Here is a 24795-nt window from a genome sequence, read left to right as displayed (position 1 = left end):
AACCACTGAGCAGCGAGTTATCTGATGTGCTGCCAGAAAATCAAATGTATGAACAATTGTGTCTTTAAGTTAACGCATATTATTGCTCTTGTTTACCGGAAATAAACCAAAGTTGTTCTACTCTTCAGTGTTTGTTCTCCTTCCTTGTCCGGGCTGTATACAGATGTAAGTGTTGTCATGTAGGGTAAGCGATCAATCAGGTGCTTGCAGTTTTTATGTGGTTATGAAAACGTGTGTTTGTATTTCTCCTAACTTCACCCAGAGGCTGACATGCGGAGCTCTGTCTGGCAGTGTTGTCTATCTTGAGCGCGCGCTGACATCTTTGTAGTGTTTTGTCACGCAGATCCAGTTCGGACTGGTTTGAGCTGGTCTCCTGCGCACGCGCACTGGGTGTAAACAGGAAGACACGACAGGACGGGACCGAGGAGACGATGATCGCAGGAAAAACAACCAGCGCTTGACTTTTTCTTGAAATATTCACCGGGACATGTTTTGAAACGCGCTCGCTTCCTGCTATTCTGTTCGCGTTTCCCCGAAGCAGCCCCTGAAGTTCGGACATTTGTGATAGACTCGCCGACACCGCACGCGAGCTAACGCCGAGCAGACAGCGACGCGATTTGTTTCCTCCGGGTTCCGTCCGAATTCACTCACCGTAAAAAAAACCAGCTCCGTTGTCTCTGTGCAATTCGGTGGCTTCACACCGAGCGTGTTCCAAAGTGATGGTGCAGAAAGAGCAGCCCCTGGAGGCGCCTCCTGAGGACGCAGAGCCGAGCCCCAGCCCTGTCTCCGGAGAGGCTTCTGCCAAGGCCCCCGGCCCGGTGGAGGAGTCCAGTGGAGGTGTCGAACCCACGGGCCACAGGAAATTCATAAGCGGGGTCGTGGAAGGTAAATGTGACAGTGTCGAGCTAATGCAAATCAACGAGTGCCGGTCATGCTCTGCAGCCAAAAGGCAACGAGATACTGCAGTGATCCTGTGGGAAATGATGGTCATCATTGGATTCAGCTGCTCGTATCCTGTGTAAAATCACCTTAATGATAAAGGGGCAGTGGGGCAATCCATTATAATTTACATCAATAGCAATTTTATGATTAATAAGTCAAATATTTAGCTTGTTTCTCATTCTCTGCTCATTTAGAAGAGTTTGAAGCCAAAACCTTCACTCAGGAGCAGAAATCTGTCTTTAAAGCTGAATGAAATGATTATTGTGACAATTATAGATATCCACTGCAGTTCTGTCAAGTAAATTGTGCAGGCAAATTGTAATCAGTAGTTTTTAATACTGAATACATCATTAAGGTGGGTAGATATCAGGAGTCAAATAAAAACAGCAAATATTTCTAGGTAACACCTGCATTAATATAAAGAAGAGTTCGTTTTTGCCCATGTCATTTTCATTATTCAATATTTTGTATGTATGGCTTTGGGTCAGGTTTAGAACAAGGTCTCAAAAATATCATCTTCTCTAATCATGTGACAATTTTATTTGTTCCTTGTACGTCAATTCAGTACAATGAAAAGTGTTGGATGAGAGGAACAGGTCATCTCAGCATTAGGAGCAATGTCACGGTAGAAAATGAAATAGATCTCAATATAAGTAAAATACAAAACTAAATACTTATGAGTGTGAGGATTCTAATGGGAAAGCCCAAGTAGTAAGTGTAAAACCAAAGGGACAAGTTGTTACAGAGGTAGATTGATGCTTCTTATGATCGTTTGTCATACATTTTAAGTTTTTGAAATAAGTAGAAATACCTTGTCTCATGGCCCCTCCAGCCCAAACCTAGAGGCAAATTGTTAGTTATAGCAGTTAAACACCTAAGTATGCACAGGAAAGGGTAGTCGATTGTCAGCACTGCATAAAATACTAAATGTATTGTTTCCTGATGCAGGCTTTTATGGTCGACCATGGACGATGGAACAGAGGAAAGAGTTGTTCAGAAGGTAGGTATGAAAAATATTGAGTGGTGCAGTGATGTTGAAATGAATGATGTTATATGAAGATGTTATATTTGCTTCTGCAACAATGCATTTCACAGGCAGCAGAAGTGGGGATTGAACACATACCTGTATGCACCCAAAGATGACTACAAACACAGGATGTTCTGGAGAGAGCTGTACTCAGTGGAAGAAGCAGGTGGGTGTTGTGTGCCAAGTAAAATAAAAAACTGCCTGGTTATCATAAGTTAAAGAACAGTCAGTATATTCCATATTTAAAAATGTGACTTTAAGATAGGTTAAAGCACAAAAAGGCACCGAGTGACTGACTCTCCCCAACTTTCTTTTAGATCAACTCATTACTTTAATTGGTGCTGCTAAGGAGCATGGGATAGAGTTCATCTATGCCATTTCTCCCGGACTGGACATCACCTTCTCCAGTCAGAAAGAGGTTACTGCTCTCAAAAGGAAGCTTGATCAGGTAATGCCACATGTGTAACAACTCTTCATAATAACCTCAAGAGTTCAGTGTATCTTACCCTTTCCCCCTCCCCTCCGCAGGTTACTCAATTTGGCTGCAAGTCATTTGCCTTACTTTTCGATGATATCGAACACAACATGTGCCCCGCTGACAAAGAAGTGTTCAGCTCATTTGCACACGCTCAGGTTTCCATTACCAACGAAATCTACCAGTACCTGGGAGAGCCCGAATCCTTTCTATTCTGTCCCACAGGTACTTCACAATTTAGCTCTAAATCCTGCACCTATGTCAAAAACCTGTTTGATCCACGTGTTTTTTCATGCTTTGTTTGCTTTTTTGCCTCGGAATACAGAATACTGTGGAACTTTCTGCTGCCCTAATGTCCATCAATCCCCCTACCTCCACACAGTAGGAGAGAAGCTACTGCTTGGTATTGATGTCCTGTGGACAGGTGAGTCCGGGGGGCAGTTTGTACTTCGTCACTGAATCACACCAGTGGTATGGCTGAGCCGTGTACCATAAAGCATTCCTAGAAAAGAACACAAAACTCCTCTTCCTTCTCATCAGATCAATTAGTATACACACCACCTCCTTTGACATCTTCTCTCTTTTCTCTATTGCAGTAATTTAAAAAAAGCTACTTTTAACACTTTTATTAACCATGATCTGATGGGGGCATATAAACAAGGCTAAACAGTTTCCTGTCAACTGACTCACACCATTACTTCTGTTGAGCAAACCGTTACACACATTACTGACGTAGATAAAATGTCCAACTGAGATGTGTTATGTTTTCCCGAAGGCCCCAAGGTTGTGTCCAAAGATATCACAGTGGAATCAATAGAGGAGGTGTCAAAAATCCTCAAAAGGGCCCCTGTGATCTGGGACAACATTCACGCCAATGACTACGACCAGAAGAGGCTTTTCCTGGGTCCATACAAGGGCCGCTCCACAGAGCTCATCCCCAGGCTGAAGGGAGTACTCACCAATCCCAACTGCGAGTTCGAGTCCAACTTTATAGCGATCCACACTCTGGCCACCTGGTACAAGTCTAACATGAACGGGGTGCGCAAGGATGTGGTCATGAGTAAGTATGAGCCCATAAATGTACTAAAGTGTGATGTGTCTGTGTGGTGTTCTTATGTTGGAACGCGGGTCATTCATTATTCTGTGTGTGTTTCTCCATCTTGCCGTTCACCAGGCGACAGTGAAGAGAGCACAGTGTCCATCCAGATCAAGTTAGAGAATGAAGGCAGCGATGAAGAACTGGAGACAGACATGCTCTACAGTCCACAGCTCGCTCTGAGACTGGCTCTAACAGAATGGCTCGGGGAATTTGGCGTGCCTCATCAATACAACAGTATGATTAGTCTCATTATTATATTATATACTCAATGCTTTTGTCTAGCTGTACAAGTTGAAATAGGCATGTAGCCTCCAATTGTAATATATATGAATTTGTTCTCTGTCTCCTTCAGGCAGACAGGTGCCTCAGAGTGGTGCCAAAAGCACAGTCATAGACGTGTCCTCCGTGGCTGCGCCGTCTCTCTGCTCCTCCACGACAGTCACAACTGTGTTCCAGCAGCCCATAATGTCTCCAGCCATGCCGCCTCTCTGTCTGGATTCGCTCTCACATCCCTTGGCCACAATACCTCAGGATGAAGAGGAGGTAAGGAGGATTATTGTTACCATTAGAAAACTGTAGCACTTGTATTACCCATATACTTGCAAGCTTCTTTTGTGACTAAGTCTTCTTGTTTATGTGGATTAAGTTTCAGTCATGCAGTTAAAAGGATTTCATTCTCTCTGATCAAGTTCTTGTGCTTGTTTTTTGCTTTGTGATTGTAAATTCACTTCCTATCTTCAAATATTTGTTTATTGGGGAGGACAACGTCTGTATTTGGTTTTACAATTATTATTTTTCGACTTCCCTTGTGCAGGTGGAGGTGGAGAAGAAGGACTCAGATGAGGAGCCCATGGAGATGGTGGTTGAGAAGCAGGAGGAACCGGAGCCAGAAACTGAAGCAGACGCTGAGGAGAAGTGTGTTGGTCCTATTTTGGCCGACAAGATGGCTGAGGATCTGAAGCCCATGGATACAGACAAGGAGAGCCTGTCAGAGTCTAAATCCCCTGAAGAGTCTCTCCAGGAAGACAGTGGAAGTGATATTGCCCCTATGCAGACAGACGACCAGCTCAAACAGGTGCTGCAGCCATTTGTGAGTTTTTTCTTTTCTTCCCAACTCAAAAACAAGTTAACATTCCCTACAAAATTATATTAACGCTGCGTGCATGTGTCCTCAGGATGGGTTTGTGCCTGGGCCAGACGAGAAGCCCCTGTTCACAGCAGAGCCCCTCACAGTTGAGGACCTGAGCTTGCTGGCAGAGCTCTTCTACTTGCCTTACGAACACGGATCCAAGGCCATGCAGATGTTGAAGGAGTTCGACTGGCTGCGAGCCAACAGCAGCGTCGTCAGTGTGAACTGTAAAAGGAAGGAGAGTGAAAAGGTGGGTTGATACGTTGATGTTAACACATGCACTGAGGAAGAGGCGAGAGTCTTATCTGTGAAGACTAGTTCATCATTAACTGAACTTGCTTGGGATGTTTGCTGAAAACAAAATGGTGGATGTGTACTACCCATACTGCCCATTGGGTGGTGTGGTTATGACAGGAGATGGAATGTGCTGGCACCACAGACCATGGTGTTCTATGCTTCCTTAATAAAGCCCTTTCTCTGAAGATATATTTGCTGGTCAAAGTCAGAGAAGTTCAGATGTTAACAATAAAATTATAGACGTCACGTCACAATTGTCATCACAACCTGACCTACTTAAATAAAACCGAACTTGTGAAAATGTCTGATGTACAAAAACAAATATTACAAACCAAAATGAGAGTGTCTTGCTTTGTCAACCTTATCTGTTTACATTTCCGATCAATGTGTGACAGGTTGAAGAATGGCAGACAAGAGCAGAGACGTTTGAGGAGATGTGTTGCTCCGTCATCCAGATGTTCACACGTCTGTCCAATTCCGCCAACCACACCATCCTGTATGACCTCTACGCTTACATCTGGGACGTCAAGAGCATCATTTCTATGGTCAAGTCTTTTGTCCAGTGGTTAGGTATGTATGAGGTCAACCATAAAGTGCTCACTTTTAGAACACAGTAACATAGCAGTAGTCTGATCTTATGTCAGGAAATCCTGACTTTTAAAATTTTAAAAACATAGTTTCTCACAATCATAATTTTAAGGACATTTCAAATTATTAAAAACGAAATCACTAATGATTGATTTTTTTAGCTGCATGGATTGTGTTGCAGTCCAGTGATATGTAGTAACACAAGGCAAATTAATAACAAACATGTTGCACAGTCTGTTAACAGATGATAATACTACAGATGAAAGACATCTGAGAAATACAGCTGTTAGTGATTTGGCCAACAGGGTGAGAATCCAAGATGTGGCTTATAGACACACAGCGCTACCTTAATAGTTATGATTCTATTTAGAACATTTCAATTGTTTTTTTTTTTCTTTTTCTTTTTTCCTTTGTCTGACTGAATGCCGCTTGCACTGCCAGCCTTGTCCTGATTCACTCCATAAAAAGCTGCTCCATGTTAGCGATATCTAAACTGGGTCTCTGTGGCAAACATCCCAGCAGGGTTACTGCTGCTTGCTGTGTATCCAGTAACATCACTGCTGCATTCCCACACAGACAACACTTGCTTCCATCCCTCTGTCTGTGGGGATGGGCGCCAGGGGGGGCGCTCCCCACCCCCCCCCCCTCCATGCCCTAGTGCGCACGCGAGCTTGGAAAGCAAGTTGACTGACTGACTGACTGTGGAAGGCCATTCTGGTGCATAAACTGAAGTGTCTGAATTTGTCTTTTCAGCTGGTTTTAACACAATCCATATGGATATATTACAGGAGACTGTAATGTATCCATATATATTTTATATTGTGTATATATATTTTTATATATCATTCGCTCAAACTGTATCAGGATGTGATCTATCACCTTGTAAAAGCAAGGATATTCTTTCCCCCTGGCCTTGTTCAGACCTGGTATTGACATCTTTCCCTAGAGATCCGATCACAAGTGGACAGTGTTGTTATCAAATCTCACTTCACCCGCTCTATATTCAAATAAACACGTACATTTGTGTTCTCAAACACCAAATAAGGTTGTTTTATCCAGTTTCTTTCCCCCGATGTGTCCCAGGAAAATGTTTGTGTGTCAGCGTGGGGACAAAGAGAGAAAGCAGAGTCAGAAGGGACTGATCAAGCAGTGCTGGTCAGTGGTAGCGGTAGATAGTGTTTAAGTCACTACAATCTAATCGACATATGGTCAGATGACAGCAGCTATAGTAGGCGGTCCTTCATATGTGGCCCAGGACCTGCCCAGGACGCATGCGTGACAGACCACCACCTTTGGGTGCGTTCACACCTTTACTGTGCGCCGACCACTTGTGATTGGATCACTCAGGACGAATGTTAATACCAGGTCTGAACAGGGTCTCTGACTTTCTCCCTCTCGCTTCATCTCCCTCTTTCTTTCCCTCTATTCGATGGTGCACAGTGATGCAGTTTGAGCGACAATCAGCCCTATGATCACATCTCCATCTTCTTCCTGGAGTGTTGTTTTGACTAGTCCGAAGCACCAGCATGGCCTGTAGGTAACTCCCCGTAAACCAGTTTCATTCACAGGTTTCTGTCCAACAATAGTAAAGCTGAGGACTGTAGCTCAGAGTACACAGCAGGCAGCATACCCACACTGGCATAACCACATGAAAGATCCACACTACTGGGAAAAACCATCAGTAAATTGAGTGTATAAATTAAAGTAATTCTTATTAACAAGTGGAGTATTGTTAAGTACCTAACTGCTGACTTCTGTTGTTGCTATTAGCAGGTTTTTTGCATCAGTCCACATGTTTTCCTCTTTATAGAAGCTGTGCAGCCGGCAATTAGTCACAACCTCCCTGGTTATTGTATTGAGAACACTTACTAATAACTATTTTCTACTGTTTTCTCCCTTCACCATGTACAGATGGAAGAATCCACAGTACAACTTTCTACTGCTATTGGATCGACAGTAGCCGTTGTATGCACAGTGCAGGCGTTGTCCCTTTGTTTTCTTTATGTTAGCAAAACATTTTTATAATTTTTTTCTTTTAATGTAAAAAAGATTTGATTCGGAGGAAAGGAAGCTAGCCCTCCGCATGAAGTCACATTTTGGGCAGCGATTCTTAGCTTTGAATTGTTGACTCCCAAATTTCTCCCTTTGGCAGCTTCTCTCTAACTTGTTTTTGTTTCTGTCAGTAGGCCCATAGAAATGGCGCAGACCAGCCCGATGCACATACTCAAGGGAATTTACACTTGGCTTTTAAAAATCTAATCGGGGCACATGATCCTCAAACCACACAGGGATATATTTCTGACTGTGTAGCTACAGTCTGTGTGTTCACATACATGCAGGTTGCAAGAGGTAGAGTTGCATGTTTCCTGCAGAGCTGTGATTGTGTTAAAACAATGCAGACTGAATAGATCGTTCGGGTGGATGTAAACCACTTAAAGATCATTCTTTTGTCTGTTGTGTGGTTTTCACTTTGGGGTGAGCCAGTTCACAGTTCCCTCCTGTGGGTGCATCTGCGTGCTGGACTGCGTCAGGTCGACAGAGGAATTGTTTTAGCGATATAATGAAGTTCATATGTGAGGCAGTGGATGTCCTGCCCGCGCGCTGCATGTGTCTGGTCACATGACAGGAGTCCTCGTCAACCAGGGCTAGAGCAGCATCAAAAGCGGCATCAAAACTGAATACGACCTCTATGAGCCCTGAGTGCTTTTATATATATATATATACTGCTATTTATATGCCTTGTTATTCATATTCCATGATGTTTGGTTTCTCTGTGGCTTTTAACAGAAAGCCAAGAGGCCTTTTAACTCAGGGACTGCTCACACAATCAGGCCCCTCTCGCTCCGTCTCCCTGGTTCGACGACTCCGTCATATGACGAGGCAGATAAAATGAGAATGTGACTTCACACGGGGTGCTGGGATCATTGGGTTGAGGGCAGCTGAAGCTTACCTTTGTAGTCTATAGGCAGTGTGGGTTTTGTTTCTGAAGGTCAATATTATATTTATGAAGCCTGTCATCTTATCAAATAAGTATAACACCAAGTGGGCTGAACTGCACTCAATTCTGTTCTCTCCAGTTTTTGGAGAGTGTGCGTGCATGAAAGAACTTATCTCTAAAGACCTGCATACTGCATTCTGTGAAACAGTTTGAATAGCTGTATTGACGCAGTGAAGGTCTTAATTTGTCGAGTTTAAAAAAACAACAACTTGTATCTTGAATCTGATTCCGCCTTGCAAACAAGTAAGCTTTAGTTGCTGGAGCCCCTATTTTATCAAATATATTTCCTCTGAATAAAATTCCCCAAATTAGGCCCTTTTTATTTTTTTATGAGTAAACCAAAATAGATTATTATCGATCATGCTATTAGATACATATGACCCCATCTCCCTGCTCCCCTCATCTGTGTCAGAGAGCCCCATCTTGTGGTAACAATGTCCGCTTGGCTCTGCTCCTAACAGGGTGTCGTAGTCAGTCCTCAGCACAATTCCTTAGAGGAGACCAAGAGCCCTGGGCCTTTAGGGGAGGTCTAGCAGGAGAGTTCCAGGTATCTAATGCACTGAATGTACAGCTATGGAAAAAAAGAGTGTTGTGAGCAAAGGAGGCGATGGTAATATGTGAGGAGGTATGAAGGGCTTTGGTCTGTCCAAGGTGAGCTGATAAGAACGGGTCGGGCTTCATAACAACGAGGTTCCCTCCCTTTCACTTGTTCTCCAAACACATTCATGTCCTTGTTTTACTTTGGGATATGGTCAGTGAGTGTGAGGGGAATTGGTGCCCTGATACCCGTCCTGACAAAAACAGGTTACAGTCGGTTTGGCCTTTTCTGATTGACATCATTTCAGTTTCTTTCAGCAACTGCCCAAGGAGATGCTGCTTTTCCCTAGCGCACGCAGCGCAAGCGAGCATGGCTAGGTTTTTATTTCCATGACATCTCATTTCTTTGCAGGACGCACAGCGCACAATTTACCAAGCCAACCCTTTGCAAGCGCACGCGCCAGCATCGCAGCGCCAGCGAGTACGCAAGCATGTTTGCAACGGGAAAACTCCATGATCAAACGCAGCTGTCCAGTCTCAAAGTCACACCTCCATACTTGGAGAGTAGCAACACTCACGATAGCAACTGATCTGCTACTGAATGACTCAGTTAGCTCACATTGAATTTGCCCCTCTGGTTTTTGTCCTGGAGTTCTCTCTGCCTCTGCGCCAGCATCATTATTTTTCTCAACAGGAGGGTCCCGCGCAGCGAAATATTGCGATGCCTTACAAAAGGAAAAGAAGCATCTCCTTCAGCCAGTGAAACCTTAGTCAGACCAAAATACCACCCTTGTCTTATTATATTTGAAAAGCCAATAATGTCTGTGCTTGTTGTGCTATGTTCCTTTAGCAAATTGACAAAGACGTGATGTTTGCTCTCGTTGTCTACTGTCAGATCAACAAGGAACACCAGTTTGCATAATTATGATTTGATTTTGTTTTAATACATGCCGTTCCAGAGTGCTTTGCTCTCTTCTATAGTTCCTTTTGGTTTGACAGTGGCTCAGCTGCAGCAAATGCACAGTGAGGCATTCAGCCAAAGCAGCCCACCACCTGGTGTCAGTGAAAGTGAACCTGTTTCTTTTGATGCCCACAGAGATTGTTGCCAATAGAAGGGGCAAACGATCTTTTCTACCAACCACCACCTTCAATGCCGACCTCCAAAATCTATTCCATAAGGCCCTACTTTCCCAAAGATGAGGTAAGATGTGTGTGCATCTTGGGCATTTCCTTGTGCACCTTGAAGTATTTCGTCCTTAAGTGCCAACAATTACTGCGCATTAATAATGTTTATGAATGTATGGCAGCAGAAATTATGTTGGCTAGTTTCAAGTATTCCCAGCAGGCCTGGCCTAGTTAAAGCTGGGAATGCTGTGTTATCCTCCACTGCAGTTAATGAACGTATGTGCCGAATGTAGAGACAGCTTCAGACTGTTTACATCTAACGTGTCTTTATGCATATTGAGTTTCCCTTTGACATTCTTTGGTTCAACTCCTCCACCACAATAACGGCTATATTGGTCCTTTTTTTTTTTTTTTTTTTTCTTTTTTTTTTACAGGGTGCTGTTTATAAAATCTGTAAAGAAATGTACTCTGAAGGGACGGAGGAGGCTCCTTTCTCGGAGGACGATCCAGACCTCATAGCAGACAGGTAACACATGAAGATGTATTTTCACACATGAACAACACAGTGGCAGATTTTCTGCACAGGCGTGTTAAAAAAACAGCAGCAAATCGTCCACGTTATTCAGGCGAGAGGTGGTGCAGCCGGATGCAGCAGACAGAGGCAGGAAGCGACGTATTAGCTCCAGAGATCACATGATTTTCTTGACACCATTTTCGGCTCTTATCACCACAAACTCTTGACATCTTCGTGTGTGTGTGTGTGTGTGTGTGTGTGTGTGTGTGTGTGTGTGTGTGTGTGTGTGTGTGTGTGTGTGTGTGTGTGTGTGTGTGTGTGTGTGTGTGTGTGTGTGTGTGTGTGTGTGTGTGTGTGTGTGTGTGTGTGTGTCTCACTGCTTTTCAACCTGGAGATATTATTAGGATTCTTCGTTCTCTTTGATGCTTTGTTCTCACATCGACTCCTCCTAGACTTCTACTGACATTACGATAGGAGGCCAGGCGGAGCGCCTCACTCTAACATTTGCCTCAGTCACACTTGCACCCAAATACAGAGTGCATGTCTGAAAGCAGCTTTACTGTTTCCTCACAGGTTAGTGGGAGGTCTCCTGAGCCTGAGTTCAGACTACGGCTTTGTGCTCGAGGACGAAGAAGGGATCTGTGGCTACGCTCTCGGTACAGCGGACGTCCAACCCTTTATCAAGACATGCCAGTTGAACTGGATTCCCTTCATGCAAGATAAATACCACAAACCTGACGACCAGAAGGACCTCACCGAGGCCGAGGTAGGATCTCAATCCATCTCTCCTATTATCGTTAATCCACTCCAGGTGCAGTGTCTCCAATTGTTGAATGTGACCTAACCACCTTTTATTCTCTCTGATGTCGCTGCAGAAGATGATGTTGAGTTTCCACGAAGAGGAGGAGGGTCTTCCAGACTCTTTCCTCTCCAACTTCCCCTCTCTCATCAAGGTTGACATTCATGCCAAGGTGACAGACCCCAGTGTGGCCAAAAGCATGATGGGGTGTCTTCTGTCTTCTCTTAAAGCCAATGGTAGGTGTCTGAAGTCTTGACAACAATGGTCTGTGGTGTTACTTGTATTAACTACAAAAATAACATATTTTATTGGTTCTGTTAGGAACGCGGTTTTAAAAATATTTAATTTAACCCAAAAACGTTTACTCAGTGTCACTGCAGCTGAAGCTCACAGATCTTTATCTGGTTGAACTGTGAAAATTAGACCAGAGTCAAAAACAACAGGCCTTTTACTGAGCTAAGTTTCCATAGCACATAGTTAATCCATGTTATGGTAAGAAGCTTCTATTTAAGACCATATGTGTAGACATTTAACATGCAGTGAAAACATAAACCTAGGATAGCATTATATTTAGCATAACAATTTATCCCATAGAAATACTAAATAATGTTCATGTTGCAAATCATTAAGATCAAAGTACAATAATGAACCTGTAACTTTCAAAGCACGGACGAAACTAACCTTCTCTCCCCAGTGACATTGGCACTGGTTCATTACTGGTCAGGGACACAGGAGATTATTGTCAGCTGAACACCATGTTTGCCCAAACTTGTTTTTGTCTGACTTGTTTTCTTTTGTTCGACTCCCAGGGTCCCAGGGTGCTTTCTGTCAGGTCCGTCAGACTGACAAGAGAATGCTGGACTTCTACAGTAAGCTGGGATGCTTCGAAGTGGCTAAAATGGAGGGCTTCCCCAAAGACATCATCATCATGGGACGCAGCTTATGAAGAGTCAACCTGCTCCAGTAAAACACAGAGAGAGCAAGTCAACGTGGCTGCAGAATGTTTGCTACCTTCCTGAACAAACCTTCCATGATGATTTTATACTACATTACCATCTGGGCGAGCCCCGGGTGACCTCATTTTAGGATTTGTGTACAGAAGCACAGCAGTCGCACACAAATTCCCCTGTGCTGCCCTCAGTGGATTCAGCCGATATGAAGCCAAAAGGTTGAGGAGTGAACTGTAGTCAGTTGATTTCAGCCGACTTAGAAGAGTGGGGCTCTAGCATAGATTTCTAGAGTCTCGCCCTTCAATTACCTCCAGGAGGCAGAAGGCGATAACTGTAAGCCTTTTTTTCTGATTTCATCTAGTCGCCAGTACATGGATATCGCCCGTGTGCTCGGACGCAAAGAGTCTGTATCTGAAATGGAGGCAGAGCTGTGAAATGAGGGCAGCCTGTATCTCAGGTAGTGTCTCACTACCCCCACGTCCTGCTTTGCCAGCTTTGACGCAGAGAATAGCACAGCTGTCGATATAAGTAGGACACCTTTATACAGAATGTGAGGTGCTATGTGAGACTTTGCCTTCTTTCATCAACACATCATGATATTTCCAATTCCTCCAGCAAAGCCTATTAGTGGCTTATTTCTTACCAAACGTGGTGATGCAGAGTCTGCACACATGAAGGTTGGATACTCGTAGTTTTCGGGGTTTGTGATTAAAACTCGTCACAGACCAGTAAAGTATTTGTTGAGACTGTGAAATACTCAGCTGGGACACCCTCTGAATCGGCTTTCTAGTGGTAGTAGACATTTGGAAAACAATATAAAAGCTTCTACAAGTTTACAGACCTGCTTCTCGGCCTGTTTTTGTTCGGTGCTTTGCTTTCGGCCATTTGTTTTTCTATTTTATCATTCAGCTGTTTTTTGCTTATTTCCCCTTTGAGCTATTATTGCCTTTTGGTTCATGCGTTTGGATTTTAGGTTTATATTGCAGACCTCCAGTGTCTCCTGTGGAGGGCTGTCAAACACAAGGTTTAGTTTGGACATCAGGCTTGTTGTTACTCAAATTCGAGACACACAGCCTGTCTCACCAGATCACACACTCGGTCACAGACATCCTCCAGTAAACCTAAGCTGACTGACAAGGTTTATACTGGCAGAGGAAGCTCTGACAAGCATAGTTTCGTTAACTAATGTAAAATAATGCATTTACTATATGTACAATTTTTTATTTTTGTCTTTCATATGTTTGTGTAAGTAGTTCAAATTTAATTGTTTACTTGTAATTTAGTTCATCTGCGTTCCTCTTCTGCTTGAGAAAATCGACATTTCCTGAAAGCAGTACCCAGTGTGACCAAAATCTTGATATTTTAATCTGCTATTAAAAAACATTTTTCCACAGTTTAATTACATCAGGTTAAATAATAATAGGAATATAAAAAACACAGAAGCTTTAAGCTCCTACTGTCCCAAAGCAGCTCACGTCTTAATAACCACTAAATCTGCAGTTTCTAGATCACCATTACTTATCATTCATGATCAGTTTACACTGTCGTGTGTCATCCGTCTTCCCTCCCTGCTTTGTTTCCAACATCGCACATTCTCAAATGAATGTCCTCAGTCGGGCCCTCACCGAGTTTCTTAAATCTTGTCACCAAATTGGCACTGGCTCCGGCACTGTTGAAATGTGGCTAATATGAAGCAGAAATTCCTGGGCCTTCTAAGACGTGTCCGTTGAATGTTTTATATTCTGACTCATTTCCCAATTTGTTTTTTGTAAATCTTATATAGTTGATTAAATAAAAAAAGCACTTTGACTATAGTTAGGAGTGTTCTGTTGGTTACCTGAGGATCATCAGTTGCTCTTTAGTAGCTGCCTGCCAATGTGATGTTTTATACTGTGTACATTCATCATGTGCATGAGGTGTATTGGATTTGCTGTGGCATTAGATTGACCTCATCTTACGCTACAAAGAGGAAGAAGCATGCCATTCACCTCTAAGAGCATAATACTGTAGAATATAGACAGTCTGTTGACACTGTCAATCATAAAGTGTTATTATTTTGTATATCCTTATAGGGACTGTGGCTGACATTTTGTTTTTCTTGAAGGAACTTGTTACATTACAATGTTTTGTACATCCGTCCTAACTGGCTTCTCTTTTTTTTCTTTTTCTGGAAGATGTGAAACTCACTTACAGATCTGATGTTCGTCTCCTTAAACGACAGCAGAACCTTAATTCTTTTTTTAAATTTTGCAGTCTTTGCCGACGCTCGAGCTTTCTCCTCTGGCAACCGGGTTTGATAGAAAATGGGCTGTGACTGAGAGAAAAGGCTCCAATTGTACATTTTCATTTCCTGAGTTTGGGGTATCATAAAAGTGTCAGTTTACCAATGTAAAATTTGTATGTAAGATACATAAGATTAAAAAGTCATGAACCATGATATGTTACTTGCTGTTTGTTTTTGTCTGTGTCGCTTCACAAGGTGTTTGAAATCTACTACTCGTTTTCAGTGTTGACCAAGAAATATAAGTTTACGCCTGTGTAGATATTCTTCAGCTGGGCCAAAGGATCCTCAGGTATTCGGCAATACTTAAGTTGTAGCAAGATATTATGATATAATATGATATAATATATATATATATATAAAAATAATATATTTATAATATTTTTTATACCTTTAAATAATTTATTCAGCAATGAAATGCTTAAAAGTATATAAATAAAAATATAAACTTAAGGTATAATAACGAAATATGACATTAATAAAATACCTAAATAAGATTCTTAAATAGAAAAGAATAAATTGTAATGAATATAATTGTTTATTTAAGCAAAATAAAAAAGAATAAAACAAAGAGAAAAAGCAATTAAGCGATTTTCCTCCACAAGGTATTTAGTAACTAGTATAATCTAATCTAATAGTTCGATCCATGGTCGGAAACAACATACATGAGCGAGCTTCGGTCGCACGGTGATGACGCGGCCGCCCGGATCACACTTTGCGACGCGCTTCTTCTTCGTGAGGAGCTCATTCGTTTGAAACGTGTTTCCAGTCCAACACACTTTTATTCCATCTGCTCAGCAACATGTCTTGTCACGAGGATTGCACAGACGACCACGGCATGCGAGGCCAATCCAAGCTGGAGAGCTTCCTGTTCTGTAAGACCCGTTTTCATTCAGCGTTCCCCCGCTCCGTGCGAGCACACGTGGGTTCCCTCCGGAGCCCCGTGGTCACTGGAGAAACGAGCCCGTGTGTTCCAGGCTGTGAAACTCTGCACGGATTCACGTGAAGGGAAAGAGAGTGTGAGGTGTGTAACCCTGGTTGTGTTGTTTTTGTTGCAGCGTGCGAGTTGTCCTCCAAAGTCCCTTTCTTCACTTTCCAGGCGGACGAAGAGGAGGACCTGGAGCACTTCCTCGAGCTCAGAACGGTATGTACCTGAAGTGTGGCGTGCGAAAAGAAGTCCCCATCACAGGTCACCTAGGCGCTCACACTCCTCAGTTCCACACAGTGCAGTTTGGTGTCCCAAGTTTTTAATGCAACAACATGGAGCAGTGGCGGATCTAGAATTTATTTTTAAATCGGGGGCTACAATTCCCAGAGAGGGGGTCGATTACATTTCTCACACCCACCGGTCACCACATGGACCACAAAGATTGATCTCAAGTCTTTTCACAACTCAACTAAATCAAAGTACTGTCTCGTGAGGAGTTCAGGTGTTCAGGGGACAAAGTCACACATGCAACTCATTCTGGACAGATTTGAACACCGGCTGTGAACAGACTAACTGTCCTCTTGTGATTGGCTCGCTCAGGGTGGATGAAGACACCAGGTCTGAACAGGGCCGTAGTCTGATGTGGAGAAGGACCGTTTGTAGAACACCTTGATCTAAATTCACCTGATTCCCGCAGATTTGTCTGGGAGAAGGCGCCAAGGAGGAGAGCAACATGGTGGAGGTAACGGCCATGAACCACCAGGGAAAGACCGTCTCAGTGCCCATCGCCAACCTGCACATCAGCTGTCTACCCATGGTACCGTGCACTGTTGAGCCTGATTCCTACAGATCAGATCACGCAGCAGCGGAGGCCTGAGTTTTTACATCTCCTTGTTTTGTCTTTCCTCTTCTCCTCAGGTGAGTCTGGGGGAGTTTGAGCTCAAAGCCCCGGTGACCATCCGACTCAGGGCCGGGTCCGGGCCGGTTAATGTCAGCGGGCTGCACCTTATTGGTAACGAAAAATCATTTCAACTCTCCCAGTACTTTCAAACCACTAATGCATCTTGCTTCTTCGAGTCGAGCTGCACCATGATGCAAAATGTAATCCTTCCTTTTTGACCCATATCACATCCCTCCACCAGAATTCCTAGAAATCCGTGCTGTAGTTTTTGTGTAATCCTGTTGACAAACAAACAAACTGAAAGTAGTACCCTTAAGTTCACTATGTAGCACTGGTCCAACAAAATAAAAAGTAATTTGGTCAATCAATAAATGGTGAAGATTATCAGCAGATAAATTAAACTTCTGCATGTGGATAAAGAAAGCAGTCGCTAGGCAACTGCTGTGATTCTTCAGAATCTGAAATACTTTTCTTCTTTATTCAGTTTCTTTTGGATTTGACCCAACGACATAAAAAGTTAAACATATCTGAGGGAAATAAAAATGTCATTCACCTCGAAATGAAATTCATGACCTTTGACACGTTTGATGTGAAAGAGTTTTTAAAGTCGTGTGAAATAAGCATTTATCCTCACTGCAGGGAAAAGCTCCGTGATCAGGACCAGACCTGTTCTGTTAAACCCACTGCTGGTTGAAATGAGCGTGTGCAGCCGAGTGACATGCAGTCACTCGATTGGGCAGATTAAATTAAGCAGCCCCACTGATCTATAACTCAGATTCACACGAAGACAGTTGTTACCTCTGCCTAGGAGGTTATGTTTTCACCCCTGTCCCTCGGTTCATTATATTGTATGTTTGTCAGCAATAGTACGCAAAAACTAAAGAACAGATTTCCACAAAACTTCCAAAGGGAAGGTCCAGGAAATTGTGCGAATTTGACAATTTCCCCGATTTCTCACAATTATTCATGAGACTTGATGAAAACAGGCATGTTTAGGTTGGTGATATTTGTGTGTGTGCAATTTGATAAAAATATGTATCTAGAGGATTTAAAAGTGGTTTCATGGGGCTGTAGGTTTTTTCCAGCTGCTATCCGGCGAGGGCACGGTCACACCACGAATAGAGAATATCATTAGTCAAAGTTCGTCAAAGTTAAACTCCACAGGAAGCAAATGTTTTATTTGCCTCGTCGCTCACAGAGGTTGAAAGTGAGCTGGAGGTTCACCCCTGATGTATATATATATTGTGAACGTGTGACCGGGGCCTAACAAATAGATCCACAAACCTGTAACTACCAACAAAGTGTAGCTGATCCAATGTGGATTCATTCAGGAGTCAACAGTTTATGTGTTTGCTCAACAGTTTAATAACTTTGTCCGAATGAACATGATGAATTTGGTGCGGTTCCATGAAATTTAAGGGGGCTCAACTTTATCTTCTGTTCCTGTGCAGCCTCGGCGGCTGACGACTCTGATCTGTCTGAGGAGGAGAGTGAAGATGACGAGGAGGAAGAGATCACCCCCATTAAGCCAGCAAAGAAGAAGCAGCAGAAGCAGTAGGCAGAGCGAGAGAGAGAGAGGTGGCAGATTCTCACTCACTCACACACTCTCTGGTCACTTTTGAGAGACGCCACAGATTTTTGTACCAGACGGACTCACTCTGCAGAGCTGCTACTTCTTCCACACAGTCACGTGACCGCTCACTGGGCGGCAGCTACACACGCTGTGGGAGGAAGGAGCATCACGACGGGTTCGGGTGTTCTCGCCTCTCCTCTCAGTCTGAGCAGTGTAATTAACTGCGCTTTAAGACATTCACTTATAGAAGAACTGTTTTTTTTATATCAAATGACACCTGGTGTTTTATACTGTATATGATGCAGTCACGCTGACATGGATTTACTGCACCCGTGCTAAAAAAAAAAAGTCCTTCACCTCGAGTGGATCCTGGGATTGCCTCGAAGAAACGGTTCTTTTCCAAAGTTTACTTGCGTTTCCTCTTGAAAAGAAGAGTTTCCTGATTATTTTGTTTCAGCTGAATGGTGCAGTTTACATTCGTACAGTTTATTAAATGTTTCACAAGAATCTCCATTTCCTCTTGTTTGTATTTTCAAATCAGCGTTTTTTTCTATGTGACATAAATGTGAAAACTTTGTACACGTGGATGCATCAGCTTGTTTTCATTTTATCTCCCTTTTTAAAATCACACAAATAAAACTAATATTTTTAGCCTATTAAAGTAAAATATATGTATCCGCAAGGTGACTTAAGCTAAATGCAAGTTTTCATCGGACACAGTGCAGGCAATGGGTTGTAATTTAAAAGACGTGTAGAACAAAGACTTAACTCCTTTATGACCACAGTGTGTTCTTGACAATTTGGGACGTGCGTAGGAGCCAACAACCAGAAAACAAACGGCCAAACTGATTTGTGAAAGTTGAGGACAGAATCCAGAACAAGCCACATTGCGGAGCTCCACACGTCCATGGGGGGGTAACACTAACACAACTTTCCTCCAGACAACATGGTCATGCCGGGTGCTGCCATGGCAACACGAGGAATGCACTCGCCACCTGTGTGTGGCACTTGACGGCAGCTTAGTGCTAACGAGGAGACGGGACGGAGGGAGGAGGCTCCAAGATGAGGAGGGCAGGGAGGCTTTCATCAGAGGAAGCTTCAATAAATCATGGTGCATTATCAGGGTGTGTTTTTTCCACCTCTCTTTAAGGCCTCTAGTGCCTCAGTTGGTCGTTGTTATTGCGACGGGAATGTCAACCATGAGGGGGGGGGGGGGGGGCAATGAGAGGGAAACAACAAACCCATCACTTCACCTCCTCCAGACTGCGATGGTGTTGGAGGAGCTCGGCTCTTCCGGGGGAATACGATTACTTGTATCCCACAGTGCCGCACTGTTAAAAACCTCTCAAAGCGTCACGTGACAAGTCGGCAAATCAACGAGCAACAAATCCCACCGACGGTTAATGCCGCTGAGAGCAGGTGCTGCTGCTTCTTATTTTCTGACTCATAAAGCACATCCATCTGCTGTGTGCTGAGTGGGAGTTTGTGAACCTTTACACAACTTTTATTGGGCGTAAGGGTTTTATGGTACAGTGTCTGTGTGACCTTGGTGTGGAGGGGACAGATGTGTCCAGAGCAGATGCTCCAGTCTGGAGCATAAGCAGCAACTTGGGGACGGGGGTTGAAATCGAAGCAGATATCATCAAATAAAATAATATTGTATAGGAAGAGTTTCCTCTGATTTAGGGTTAGGGTCTTCTTTTCTCACCATCAGGTCAAACTCTGAGGACATTTTAAGGCTTTATATTTGCTTCATGCATAATTTAGCTTTAAATTCCAGACATTTTCTTTACACTGTATATGCAATGGATAACTAGAATGGAACTCGGTAGAGAGCAACCTTCTTCAAAGGCATTAGATTTAATCAAGCTGCACCAAATTCCACACGCTTAAAGATATTAGTCAGATCTGGATCTGCTCCAAAATGTAATCGTCATTTTCTTAAAGCATCTTCCACCAAGTGTCGTATCCGCCTGGTAGTTGTTGTGTACTGCTGCTAATTAACAATACAAGCAGTGATAAAAACATGTCCTCCTTTGCAGAGTGAAAATCTATATTTATAATGACGTGTTTTATAAATTTCAATCTTTCCCTCACCGTCCTTTATTCCTGCTCGTGACAGTGAGTGCATCGCAATTTAACATCTTTAAATGAGCATAAAATCTCTCATTACAGGATTTACCGATCAAAGATGAGGTGAATTTATTTTTAAGTTTTATTATCTGTAAAAGAAAAAGTGGCCTCATTAATTTCAGAAGATTAAGAGAGGGGTTAGAACTGCTGATCTGTGGGAGCACACATTGCCTGATTTTTCATTTCAGCTTTAATACAATTGACTGATGCTTGAGAAGTAGCATGCAGCCCAGTGAGTGGAGTCAAGTATAAGCAGCATCTTTACCAGAGGGTGGCTCTTCACCAATATGGCTGATGCTGAGTCTCTCTTTTGTTTTGGCTCATTAAACAACAGAAAAGCTTCTCTCCGACCAGGCCCTGGTGGCGTGGGGGTAGAACGACAGCCGGGGTCGTCCACGTGTTCCGGTCAGCTGGTCACTACACTCCGATCCATCGGGGAGAGGCATTGTCAAAGCAGCTTAGGTTCATTGTTAAATCCACTGTAGCGACAAACAGGAGAAAAATTGGCAGATTCATGGCCGGTCGCTGCATAATGTTTCCTATTGTGGCATTGTCTCAGTTCCCCAACATACGACATGAAACACACTGGGGAGAGATTAGTTTGGTTTTTAACTACTACAAACAATAACACAATTGTGAATATGCTTATGCACATTGGTAAATCTATAGTCAACACTCTTGGCTTTAAAACAAAAATGTCGTTCTTCAAAAGACACATAACACAGCTATAAGAGAAGTGGCCAAAATCCTAATCATAGATTGTAAAGAAAGATGGGCGACAAGTTCGTAAACCCTGCCTCCTCCATGTTATTGGATGGCACCAAGCTAAAAAGTCAAAGTACAGGTCAAATACATTTTTCTCAAAGATGGTTCCTGTCACTTTAGGCAGTTGTTCGTTCAAGAGTAAGTTTGGCTTTAGTTTGTTATTCAAAATTATGAAGACGGGGTGAACCACCGTGATTGACAGCTGACACCTACTCGTGATTGGTCGAAAGCGTGCATCAACGGGAACCTGTTACCACGGTTCAATCCCCCATTACCACCATGCTGACTCACCAGTCCATGCACAAACTGGCAACGTTTGTATCTGGGATCTGTTAGCTTAATTTCTGGACAGCGGGGGGGGGGAGTGGAGATGCGTCATCCATCTTTGTAAACAGCATATAGCATTTTTAACATGCATATGCTGTTCAGCCATCCAGTTGAATTGTAACTGTTGATATAAAGAAGATTTTTAGAAAGTTAGAGTTATTGAAAACAGGAGGAGAAACATCATGTCTCCATACTGAACTCCAGAGGAGACGAAGCTGGTGGATTTTCCGCTGCCTGAGCAATAAGTCTAACTGACAGCTGACTGGAGATTTTGACGGTGTCTGTCTGTCTGAGGTTTTCTGCTGCAACGCGCTCCCCCTGATCTCCCTGAGACACTGTGCTCACATTCTGTCAGTTTCATCTGGCCCACAGCGACGCAGCAGCCGGGCCATGTGGCGGACAACAGAGGCACAAGTAGCAGAACTAATTGTCACGTAGGCGAAACTGTTCTACTTTTAATAAGTGCCACTTATGGAGAGAGGCAGTGCAGCAAAAAAATATGGTTCACTGACATGTTGTGGAGTGGAAGTAAATCTTCTCTCTGAAGTATAAAGCTGCAAAGTGTAAAAATAATAAAACAGAACCTACAAAAAATAGGTGCTGTACTTCAGTAAAGACACTTCTGACATGTGTCACTCTACGGCCCAAAGTTACTATGGCAACAGCTGAAGCACTTTGTATTCTCACTCGGATACAGCTGTTCTCCACAGTGGGATTCTGAAATGCCCTTTAATTATGAGCTGCAATGTCCACACACACACACACACACACACACACACACACACACACACACACACACAGCTCCACTGGCACGGCTCACCTGCACACACCCTTCCTGTCTCTGCTCATTTCACTCATATACATTATTTTAATGTCGCCTGTTTCCCTGCAGCTCAAACGCGGCAGAGGGCTGGTTTATGTTACAACCATTTCCAACCGCAGAAATAGATCTGAAGATCAATAAACATCAGCCATGGATCTTTGTCTTTGATGTGTGTGTGTGTGTGTGTGTGTGTGTGTGTGTGTGTGTGTGTGTTTGTATTTGTGTGTGTTTGTTACCCTGGAACGCAGTTTTGGCACAGATTTCAAAGGCCTTATCAGATGAAGGTTAGCATTCTGCATGGTCGATGAGAAGCCGCTCTGTATGCATTATGCTCTATATGTCCATGTTCCTGTCAGTGTGACTGTGTGACTGTGTGTGTGTGTTTGTGTGTCGGTGTGTGTGTGTAATACTTGAGTGTTGCCATGCCGGCCACCTCTCACATGCACTGCTGAACTGATGGGACAGTTACACAAGATGTAAAGGAACTGGGATTCACATCAATAATGTTTATCAAGGGCCTGAGCTATAGAGAAAGAATACTCACTAGTATATGTGTTTAATTTAATATTGCAAAAGGATTCATCTACGAAGCCCCTTTCTTTAAATTCCAGGGACTGACACTTAAATATTAGGTGTTTAGGATGAATTTCTCCTTTAAAGGGATAGTTCACCCAAATATGGAAATTCACTCTATCTACTCACAACTAAGCCGTTGGAGGGGTGGGTGAAGTGTTTGAGTCCACAAAACACTTTTGGAGTTTCAGGGTTAAACAGTGTTGATATATGATATATATGTATGATTGTATTGGATGAAACCACAGGAGCAGTATGGAGGGATTTTCTTTTTTTTCTGTCGGTGTCCGAATGCCATCGGCATAATGGTGCATAGATAATGAGTGGATTTTCAAGTCTGGGTGAACTATCCCATTGAATCATTACCGTCTTTAAATAAAATATATCTGAAGGAAGAAAGTTGAGTAAATAATGGGTAAGAAACAGAGATAGTGCCCACTCTCACTCCCACTCTCTGATAGTACCTCTAGCCACTGGATAAGGCACACAAACAACAGCTGCACAACAGCTGACAGTTCCCCATGCATTGAGCACACACAAACACACACACACACACACACAAAGCAGGCCCACAATCCTGCTGCAGGCAAGGGCGTGTTGTAATCATACATATACAGCTCCAACACACCTGCCACAACAGAGCACAGCTGTCAAGAGCATCACCCTGCACCCTATATGTAGCCTCAACCTCACACACACATACACACGCACACACATGCACACCCTCACCCTGAGTCTACTTCTCCACACATATGAGGAAACACACTGACTGGCTGATTGTCCGCTGACACCTGAGCACACATTCAGTTGCACAACAGGATTCGATGCTCTCCAAGTCTGCACACGAGGCAGCACACACCAAACACACACCAAACACACTCACAAAGCTGCACAGCTCCTTCTCAAGCTTAATGTTGGTGCTAATGCTGTAAGATTGATCAAACCACCACTGGGCAGCACATTGATCTGCAGTGGCATTCAAAGAGGAAAACACTGACGCAGAATCTCCAAAAGATAGAATGTGACACAAGTCAATATTTTTTCAACATTTGGATTTTTAAGTTTTAACAGTTTTGCTGTCATTTCCACTGTTTTGTCCTTTTAGTTATTTATTTTTTATTTCTCTATGTACACCTTACTCATTTCTTTATAAATGCTTCTTTTTCTTTCCTTGCCTTACAGCTCTAAAAATGGTTGGTGGATATGAATACGCAGCTATGAATTAAGTTATTTATATGGATTGAATTAATAGTATGGTCCCTTTTATATATACTGTATGTTTTATTAATAACACACACACACAGAAGGAACGGCGCACAAGGGGAATGCTAATAGGTACACACACACACACAATAAATGTCAAATTGATGCCACACTGTAACTAAACCTCAGCTCCTCCTCCTCCTCCGCTGCCTCATGTATTAGATTAGCTGCTAATGAAAACTGGGTCCTTGAGATATCAGACATTTGAGTATTCACCTTCCTGAATTCAGTTTAAGTAAAAAAATAAAATAATAGAGAGAAAGGGAGAATGAGACAGGAGGGCAGTACATTTTATCACCCATAAATAAGTGATGTGCCTCACTTGCTCCCCGCATCTCCCCGCCCATCACCCCACCCCCCTAACCATTCTTCCTCCCTCTCAGACCTCCACTCCGCCCCCTCGGCCCGCTCCCCCTATTGCACAGGGGAGGGGGGAGGGGAACAATGAAAGGGGTATGAGTGACAGATAAGTAGATGACTGCACTGTCCCAGCCCTCATTAAAACTCTGCGCTTCTATCGGGCGGCCCTCCTCCTCGTCCTCCTCCTGCTCTGCATCAGGCCCTGGCAAATTATACCCCGGGAGAGGAAGAGGAGGAGAGAGAGGGGAGGGAGGTGCTGCTCATCAGTTATTCCTGTTCTCTGACCCAACTTGACAACCAGCTCCAATAATGAGACAAAGAGGGATGAGACGCAGACTCTGCCAGGGGACCGGGATGCTGACAAGGGGAGTGAACTGTCCCTAAAACG

At 43.3% G+C, this 24795-nt stretch overlaps 2 protein-coding genes across 5 annotated transcripts; both read left to right on the top strand.

The window, feature by feature from the left end:
- Positions 1 to 360: 360 nt before the first annotated feature.
- oga (O-GlcNAcase) lies at positions 361 to 14917 on the top strand. 4 transcript variants are annotated; one of them, XM_053435641.1, is made up of 19 exons: positions 361 to 885; positions 1891 to 1942; positions 2038 to 2135; positions 2287 to 2417; positions 2498 to 2669; positions 2770 to 2868; positions 3220 to 3504; positions 3619 to 3777; positions 3896 to 4086; positions 4358 to 4618; positions 4719 to 4922; positions 5365 to 5539; positions 7469 to 7561; positions 9017 to 9102; positions 10189 to 10293; positions 10652 to 10743; positions 11305 to 11497; positions 11607 to 11766; positions 12340 to 14917. In XM_053435641.1, exons 1-19 carry the CDS (start codon positions 720 to 722, stop codon positions 12474 to 12476), a joined length of 2859 nt encoding a protein of 952 aa, XP_053291616.1. In that variant the 5' UTR covers positions 361 to 719; the 3' UTR covers positions 12477 to 14917. The 4 variants fall into 4 exon arrangements, with proteins under 4 accessions (XP_053291616.1, XP_053291615.1, XP_053291618.1 ...); XM_053435640.1 differs by having other exon boundaries at positions 4358 to 4633; XM_053435643.1 differs by lacking the exon at positions 7469 to 7561.
- Positions 14918 to 15459: 542 nt separating this feature from the next.
- npm3 (nucleophosmin/nucleoplasmin, 3) lies at positions 15460 to 18747 on the top strand. The gene is made up of 5 exons (XM_053436314.1): positions 15460 to 15636; positions 15820 to 15905; positions 16387 to 16506; positions 16608 to 16701; positions 18042 to 18747. Exons 1-5 carry the CDS (start codon positions 15564 to 15566, stop codon positions 18146 to 18148), a joined length of 480 nt encoding a protein of 159 aa, XP_053292289.1. The 5' UTR covers positions 15460 to 15563; the 3' UTR covers positions 18149 to 18747.
- The last annotated feature ends 6048 nt before the right edge of the window (positions 18748 to 24795 follow it).

This window comes from Pleuronectes platessa, chromosome 12 (genome assembly GCF_947347685.1).
Source record: "Pleuronectes platessa chromosome 12, fPlePla1.1, whole genome shotgun sequence".
NCBI classification, from domain to species: Eukaryota; Metazoa; Chordata; class Actinopteri; order Pleuronectiformes; family Pleuronectidae; genus Pleuronectes; species Pleuronectes platessa.
Note: the sequence above shows the minus strand (reverse complement) of the source record. Positions and strands in the feature narration are given on the sequence as shown.

Excerpts from the sequence above, each read along its gene's own strand:
- oga (XM_053435640.1), top strand. The coding sequence starts at position 720 with ATGGTGCAGAAAGAGCAGCCCCTGGAGGCGCCTCCTGAGGACGCAGAG. Across the intron at positions 4,634-4,718 it reads AACAGGTGCTGCAGCCATTT|GATGGGTTTGTGCCTGGGCC; the intron begins GTGAGTTTTTTC and ends ATGTGTCCTCAG. Across the intron at positions 11,767-12,339 it reads GTCTTCTCTTAAAGCCAATG|GGTCCCAGGGTGCTTTCTGT; the intron begins GTAGGTGTCTGA and ends TTCGACTCCCAG.
- npm3 (XM_053436314.1), top strand. The coding sequence starts at position 15,564 with ATGTCTTGTCACGAGGATTGCACAGACGACCACGGCATGCGAGGCCAA. Across the intron at positions 16,507-16,607 it reads ACATCAGCTGTCTACCCATG|GTGAGTCTGGGGGAGTTTGA; the intron begins GTACCGTGCACT and ends TCTTCTCCTCAG. Across the intron at positions 16,702-18,041 it reads CAGCGGGCTGCACCTTATTG|CCTCGGCGGCTGACGACTCT; the intron begins GTAACGAAAAAT and ends GTTCCTGTGCAG.